This window comes from Psammomys obesus, unplaced genomic scaffold, assembly GCF_907164565.1.
Source record: "Psammomys obesus unplaced genomic scaffold, mPsaObe1.curated_primary_1811, whole genome shotgun sequence".
Classification (NCBI taxonomy): domain Eukaryota; kingdom Metazoa; phylum Chordata; class Mammalia; order Rodentia; family Muridae; genus Psammomys; species Psammomys obesus.
The window spans coordinates 872,808-881,451 of NW_026593982.1; the positions used below are offsets into that span (position 1 = coordinate 872,808).

An 8,644-nucleotide genomic window follows, 5' to 3' on the forward strand; every position below is an offset into this window, starting at 1 on the left:
AATAATAATAATAATAATAATAATAATAATAATAATAATAATAATAAATATTTTAAAGAGAGAGACAGAAGCCAAGATGGACAACTCCTGGGGTCATGACACAAGGTTAGCCACTGGCCTCGACATATAAACACACACTTGTACATGTACACAGAGAAGAGCAAAAATGCTACAGAATCCTTTGTGCCAGGCCTGAAATTGAGTGTCAGAAGTGCTAAGAGATACATGTTCTCCATGCCCTTAGGCAACCCCACCAAGATGTATGAAGTAGTTTATAAAACAGGATCTGAGACCCATTCTGACTTCTACGACATTGTCCTTGTGGCTGCGCCACTGAACCGGAAGATGTCCAACATAACTTTCCATGGTTTCAATCCGCCCATTGAGGAGTTCAACGACCCATATCAACACCTGGTGACGACTTTGATTAAAGGAGAACTGAATTCCACTTTCTTCAGCTCCAGACCCAAGGAGCAGTTTGGTCTCTCTGCGATTCTACTCACTGATGACTCCAATATGTTTATTAACAGCCTGTCCATTGTATCTTCTATAAGAGCCAAGGAGGGCCCCGCACCTCCAACGGATGGGATGCATGTGTGGAAGACCTTCTCCAGGGACATTCTCACCGAGGAACAAATTTCAAAGCTCTTCCTGTCCTATGAGTATGCTGTCCGGAAGCCGTGGCTGTCCTACCCGTACTATGAGCCTCCTCAGAAGTGTCCCTCCATCATCCTCCATGACCGGCTCTATTACCTCAATGGCATCGAGTTTGCCGCCAGCTGCATGGAGATGAGTGCCATTGCTGGCTACAACGCAGCTCTCCTTGCCTATCACCGTTGGAACGGCCACGAGGACATGATTGACCAGGATGATCTGTATGAAAAGCTTAAAACGGAGCTGTAACTGCTTCTCCCCAGAGCGTCCTGCCCTGGCCGATCAGCGGAGAGGATTTTGAATCTCTACCAGCACTCTTCATGTGGGTCATGAGAAAACAACATTCCTGACATTCCTTCAGCCGGAATGTCTTCACTCTTACATTTGGGGGAGGGGCACGAGGAGGTTTGAACCCAAGGCCCCCGTGCATGCTGGGCAAGCACTGTATACCAAGCTGAGCTGCACCCCTAGCCCTCTTTGTGGCTTTTCTTTTGAGACTGGGTCTCACTAAGTTTTCCAGGTAGAATTCTCCTGCCTCAGCCTCCTGAGGCCTGGCTCTTAACTATCTGGGGAACCATTGGAGTGTTTCCCAGGCTTGTCTGGTTTTAAGAGGCACTTGAAAGTTGATAAATACCTGGATTTGGGTTCAGTGGGCTGGATTTGCTTAGATTGTAATCTTTCTTTCTTTTTTCCTCTCTCTCTCTTTTCTTCCTTTTGGGGGAGTTTGTTGAAACTAGGTCTTACTCTACCCCAAGGCTGGCCTTTAAATCACAGCAACCCTCCTGTCTCAGCCTCCCATGTGCTGGTATACAGGTGTGAACTCTAATTCCTGGCAGTTTACACTTTTCTGATGGAAATCTGCTGAAGCCTGAAGTCAATGTGGAGTTTTTTATTGCATCTTTCTTGGTTTTATCAGGGATAGATTCAGAGATAGAAACAGAGATATCCTGTGAAATGGGAACCAAATATAGGCTATTAAATCAAGAAACTGGCATTGTCATCTGAGGCCCTCATGAAGAAGTTTGTGTTTTTCTGTACTGTGCTGGGGATTGAACCCAGGAATCAGACAAGTGCTTTACCGGTGAGCTACAGTCCCAGCTCTAAGAGCTTTAGGACCCACATGTAGAGAATGGGATTTTCTGGGTTGAGGATGGACTCTTGGCACTGTAGCATTTGTCAAGTTCAAGTGTCTAGCACAAAGCCAAATTCACAGGTCCAGGTGTGGGGTTAAACCATCTCTAGATAGCTTTGAGTGCCTTAAAAGTACTGAGCAACGCAAATCGTGACCACAGCAGACCTGTGCCAGGGGTGACGGCTGTGTTGCTATTAGCAGCGGTCTTCATGGGAACAGCACTAGAGCAGAGGCAGCTTGGGTGACCCCAGAGCAGGTGGCCTTAGAACTGTGTCTTCATGGCGACTTGAGTTCAGAGGTAAGCTCATCAGATGCTGGGCATCCAAGGTAAGGGGCTGTTGCTGAAATCTTCAGACAATGGCGCTCAGCTGTGGTTGCTTCTCACTTGTAGCGAAGTTCAAGAATCCTAGCTTTTTAGAAAACTGCTCAAAGGTCACCAGTGACTGTCACAGCCACAAATATTAAGAGAAAAGAAGTAATTTTGCCTGCTTTGATGGTGCCTATATTCTCAGTACTTTTGTGGCAAGAGGGGTAAGAGTTCAAGGCCAGCCGGACATGGTGGCTCCTGCCTCTAATCCCAGCACTCTAGGAGGCAGAGGCAGGCGGATCTCTGTGAATTAGAGACCAGCCTGGGCTGTGGCAACACTGAGTCTCAAGGAATAAAAACCAACTCCCTTCACCAGATTATAGCATTGCAGCAGTAAAGTGGTCTGAGGAAACACTGATTCTTAAAAATTACTTTTCCCCTGGTATAGCTGTGGGAATTAATAATGTGTGGAGAAGGCAGCCATTATATTTGATATAGTGAAAGGAATTAACTTCATAGTTTATCAAAAGGTTGCCTTTTTTCTAATTTGTTCAGAGACATTTGTATTTGTTTCTGTTGTGGTTTTAATGAACATGGTTTGTCAGAAATAGAACCCTGTTGTGGATTTGGTACAGTGGTTCCTCATCTGAGGGGGATGTGTTTCATGACCTCGAGGGGCACCCGGAACTGGGAAGCCGTGAGTCTCACATGTTCTATTTCCACATGTACAATATCCTGTGATAAAGTTTTAATTTACAAATTTGGCACAGTAAGAGAGTAACAACAATAATTATAAAATAAAAGAATTATAATAATTCACCATAATGGAAGTCAATTAAAACTTACAATGTCTGGTCTTTTTCTTTTGCGGGGGGGTTGGGGTGGGGCCTCACTGTTTCTTTGGCTGGCCTCAGAGTCATAGAGACAGCCTGTTCTGCCATCCCTGTGCTGCCACCACATCCACCAGCTATTCCTGGTAATTTCCATTGAGTATTTTCAGATCAACAAAAAAGCAACACCATCTACAGGAGGACTGCTGCAAATGCAGGAAACAAGATAATTGCATTTCTACTATTGTGGACTTGATTTGCAATGGGATTATATTTAGGCTTGTAATTTAAAATTTTGCTGGTGGGCCAGAGGGTTGGCTCAGTGGTTTGGAGCTGCAGGCAAAGTACACATACATGTACATTTTAAAAATTAAGAAAAAAAAATCTTTAGCCAGGTGTAACACATACCTTCAGTCCCAGTGCTTGGGAGGCAGAGGCAGGTGGAGCTCTATGACTGTGAGGCTAGCCTGGTCTACCTAGTGAGTTCCAGGTCAGCCAGGGCAACACACTGAGCCCTTATCTAATCTAAAATAATAATAGTAATAGTAATAAATAAGTGCAAAAAAAAAGAAAGTTTGATAAAAAGTTTGAAATGAAAATACACATGGCCCCATCTTTAGGTAATGGTAAGACAGGCCATTTGGAGAAGGTACATGCATTTCTCTGCAGAGCAACCATTATATAAATCTGCCTTAAGGCTTCTGAGATGATTACACAGTGCCCCAAGGGGGTACAAAGCCAAACACAGGCAGCAGGACATGGTACAACTCCAGAACTGCATGCTTGCTTTATGTAGTGAGCTCCAGGACAACCAGAGCTATGTAGAAAAACCCTGTCTCAAAAAAATAGAAAAAAGGGATGTAACCTAGTGAGCATGCTCACTAAAGATCATAGTTCAATAAGGAAAGATAGTGATGATCGACAACCTTCTCCCTTCCAACAAGCACAGCCTGTGTTGTGAACACAGAGCCGGAAAGATTGCCAAGGGAGGTTTCTACACAGATGCTGGGTGGAAGATCGTTAAGTGCTGGCTGCTATCACCACCACAGGGAATGTCAGCAGCTGGAAGAAAGGCCATTCGGAAAGGGTTAGTGAGGGCTCAGAGAGCTCTGATATGACAGCTTCTTGCCCTCAGGTGTCCGTGACCCCCATCTCCAAGCTTTACAGTAATTTAGCTATTGAAGCTGCCTCAAAGCAGGTGAGCTTATGGCTTTGGGTCCAGCTTGTTCACTCAGGAACTTGATTTGCATATTCTGCCTAGAGCTACAGGGACAAGCTGAAGGTGTAGGAGTAAAAGTACTGAGTTAACCAGAAAAGTGCTTCGAGAGGAGGCAGAGATAGAGTGTAAATTCCCAAGTTAACCCCTCTGAAGGAAGGGGAGTTCTTTCATAACAGTTTGGAGTTTGTCTCCTTTTAAAAAATTTTGTTATCTTATGTGTATATATGTTTGCATGTATTCTACACTGCGTGTGTGCCTGCTGCCTGCTGCAACCAGAAAAGAGCATCAGATCACCTGGAACTGGAGTTAAAGATGGTTCTGAGCTATGCAGTGGATGCTGGGAATCAAACCTGAGTCCTCTGGAAGATAGCCAGTGCTCTGAGCCATCTCTCCAGTCCCTCATCTTTTCAGTAGTTCACCTTACGGTGTCAGGGCTTTTTTGAGATTGTCCATGTAGGGAACATGGCTATGGGTCATTAGGAGCTAGGCTCTGAATGTTTGTATAAGACATCACAAGTCACTGGACTCAGGCTCCAAGCGGTGGTCTGGTTGTTACAGTGTGAGGATTTTTGCTCTACTCTCATCCTGTCCCTTTCCATGGTCCCTGATAGATCAGGAATCAAACCACTGACAAGGGATGAAGCTAATGTGGAGCTCCTGAACAGAGGCACTGAGGGGCCCGGTTAGCCTTAGAGATCCACCATAGAGCTGTGGAACTATAAGGCACAGAGGTGTTTAATGTGCCTATAGAGAATGAGGGCTCTGGGTGTGGCTCAGTTGATAGCTGGCCTAGTATGCATGAAGCTCTGGTCTCCATGGGAGAAGCTCGGTCTCCATAGGAGAAGCTCTTGCAGTTGTATGAGCAAGGGCAGCTTGGGTAGTCCCAGAGAAGTCACCCTAAAGCCTTCAGCATGACGCAGAGTGCTGGGGTTCAAAGTAAAGTACACAGATGCAGGCCATGTTGATGTCCAAGGTCCATGCTAGCCTTTAATTCACAGAGATCCTTTTGCCTCTACTTCCTAAGTGCACCACCACCACAGCGAGGCTCTTCTTTCCCCCTTTATTTAGCTGCAAAACAACTATCGCCCAAAGCCTCTTCTTACTGGAAGTACATTTTCTTTTCCTGTTTCTCACCAACTCTTCTGCCTGTTTTTCCTCTGGTTAGGGCTGCTGAGTTTAGTACACTGAGATTTCTGGAAATGCTTTATCTCTGGAACTCCAGTTGTTAAAACTGGGAAAGCCAGCCCTGAGGTGAGCACCACACCCACAAAGCTAAGGTAGGGTATCCCACACTGGTAGGGAAGGCCTTCCCCACCTACCTATTTAAGCTGTTTCAGATTTCTTTCTTTTTTTTTTAATCCTTGTGCCAGGCCTAACCCTGACAGCTTTTTGCCACCATCTACAGAAGCACAAAAACATTTCTTATGAATCCACAGCCCTTTAAAACTTCTGGCATACCCTCCCCAATGTTGCTAGGGAGCCCTGCCTGCTCTTTTCTCTTTTTTTCCTTTGTTGTCCTGGGGACTGAACCAGGATTCATTATTCTAGGCAAAAGCTATACAATTAGCTCATGTCTTCCATTTTGTTTGAATTCTTTAATTTTACTGTGGATCAGGACATTTTTTAAAAATAAGATTTAAAATTTTTATTTATGTGTATGTGTTACGGAAACCTTTTTGGAATAAGCACTCCAATGCCAGTGAGAGTGGAAGAGAGATGTATTCACCAGTGGACTAAGGCCAGGATAGCTCCCAAAGGAAAAAGACCTGTCCCAGCTCTGGTTTGCATTCTCAGTTTATACTCTGAAAACCATCAGGCCGGGGCTGGGGATTGGAGGTCGTGTGGGGTAGTGTGAACAAGTGAGATTTTACTCAAGTGTCTTTGGCAGTCAGCTTTTTGTTTTTAAAGGCATATATTATAGTTGGCAGTGTAAGCTTATGTGGTCAGTTTGTCAAGGGCACTGACCTGTTGTTTCAGCTGTCTCCATGTCAGCTCCAGGTAGCAAGTGAAACCATGCCCAAGAATGAGCAGTACAAACAGTGCCATAAGAAAATCTAATAGTCTTTCTACCTTATTCTACTTCGGTATATATGCACCATTTATGGGGATGTCCATGGAAGCCAAAAGGAGTTACAGGTGGTTGAGCTGTCCATTGTGGGTGTTGCTAACTGAACTCAGATGCTCTGGAAGAACAGCAAACCTTAACCACTGAACCATCTTCTCTAGCTCCTTAGGCCATTTTATTTTATTTTGAGACAGGGTTTCTTTATGGTGCCTTCATTCTTTTGAAACTATGTAGACCAGGTTTCCCTTGAACTCACAAAGATCTGCCTTCCTCTGCCAAGTGCTGGGATTACAAGACATGCTCCACCATGTCTGACTTTTGACTATTTTTTAAATGAGAAAATATTAAAATTTCAGACTTTTGATATTAGGTCAAGAGATATAAGATACACAGAGGCACCAAGGTAGTTGGAGAGCCCTTTTGTAACTTGTAACCATGCAGAATACTAAATCCAAACCATCAGGAAGGTTCCTGTGGGAAATCTTAGCTATCTGTTCTACCAATAGCTTTCTATGTTATCTATGGCTAGAGTAATGTTATTGCTGTTACACAGTCAGAGATTAAGGAAAAGGATGGTCTTCAAATATGTTGTAGAGGGCAAAAAAGTCTGTGCACACAGTTAAGCACTGGAGAAGCCAGGGAAGTTAAACACACGGCTTATTTCTTCAATGGAATGAGGTGCTTAGCTGGGGAAAAATGTAGTTTGCAACTTGGTAATCCTTTGCTACCTGTTAAGCCAGGGCCCCATCTTTATCTTCTAGAATGTTTTACTTATCCCAGATCCTTTCCCCCTAAAATTTTGAGCATCACTTCTAAGCCATAAAACTCATCCTTGAGATGTCATTTGTACTTAGCCTAAAAGACTTCTGTTATCTCAGGGCCAGGCCAATCCTGACACCCACAGACATTGTTTACCTCAATCTCCCCAGACCCTAAGTCTTAGGTGCTACCTCTGAGTCAACAGTACCCATTCTTGAGAAAGAAGCGAGATGTACTTTATAAAGACTCTCAAGGCAAATGTCTTATATTGTTGTGCACTTGGGACAGAGTTATCAGAAAACTTTCCTCCCAAAAATTGTGCTGTGCTTAAATATGGCTAAAGTTAAATGACCTGGGCCAGACTAGAAGTCCTGACCCAGCACTGATTACCAAATTTGGGCTGATCCTAGTTTCATTCTTACCCTGATCATTTCCCCTGCCTGTTGAAAAGCCTGCAGGGATCTCCCCACAATGGGTCATTGAAATATCAACCTAGTTCTAAAGGTAGAAAAATTGCTCCAAAGACCAGAAAAGCAACACAGGAAGCAACCCAGACACTAGCTGGGCACAGAATAACCCCAATAAAAAAGGCTGAATTCAGGGTTCACAATATGGTGGACCACTATCTTTTGAAAACTGGCAAGTGAGTTTCACCCAGATACAAGAGACTGTGGGAAACTACATTGGTTCTGCTTGACATTTTCTCCAGCTGGCCTACACATCCCTCAAATAAAAATCTTGAAGTAGCTTGAGTTTACACAAGGACATTATTCTCAGCTCCTGGCTGTCTTGACTCTTTACGGAGACAAAGGTCCTGCCTTCATCTCCACAATAAAAAAGTGGGGAGAGGCTGGAGAGGAACAGAGCTCCAGTTCACTGGAGACACACACTACCCAGGGACCTCGAATGACAAAAGATAGACTTACCTCCACACATGCATTGACATACATATACACCCACAAGAAGAGTATTACCACATATATAAAGTTACAAATAGGAAATATACACGAACTTATTTAAGTTTGGATCCTGTGGTGGCTTCACTGAGAATAGCCCCTTTAGGGCTGCTGTGTATGAGTACTTGGTCCTCAGCTGGTAGAACCGTTTGGGAAGGATTTAGGAAGTGAGGCCTTATTAAAGGTGTTTAATAGGGTTGGGCTTTGGGATTTCAAAAGCCCAGGCCATTCCCAGTTAGTTTTCTGCCTACAGATACGAGCTCTAAGCAACTGCTCCAGCACCATGCTTGCTCTCTGCCACACTCCTGCCATGATAGTCATAGACTCACCCTCTCTGTAAGGCCCCAATAAACTTTCTCCCCTTCTATAAACTGTCTCGGTTATGGTGTCTTTTTCACAGCAATAGAAAAGCACATGAAGGCAGATCCCATACCAAGATAGTTCATGACATATAAGGGAATATTCTAAAACCTGAAACCCATGTCCCAAGAAATCCACAAAAGGGACTCAACTCAAGTTTGAAGTTACAGGAGGTCAGAGACACTAGAATTAATGTCTGAAAGCCATATATTTGTAGCCCACATGCTCAGTGTTACAGACTTCTTGTCTCCTTTCATATTGAGCAAGAAGCTTCTACTTGAATGCATAAAACTCCTTGAAACAGTTCGACCAGGAACACTTGTTGAGAAAATGCTCAACTTGTACATTTAGAACACTAGAAA

At 43.9% G+C, this 8,644-nt stretch overlaps 1 protein-coding gene across 1 annotated transcript in view; it reads left to right on the forward strand.

The window, feature by feature from the left end:
- Positions 1 to 2,934, forward strand: part of Pcyox1 (prenylcysteine oxidase 1) — an 11,773-nt gene extending 8,839 nt beyond the window's left edge. Inside the window, exon 6 of the mRNA XM_055617641.1 lies at positions 245 to 2,934. Coding sequence (XP_055473616.1) covers positions 245 to 903 — 659 coding nt within the window. The 3' untranslated portion in view covers positions 904 to 2,934. The remainder of the gene's footprint in view (positions 1 to 244) is intronic.
- Positions 2,935 to 8,644: the final 5,710 nt, after the last annotated feature.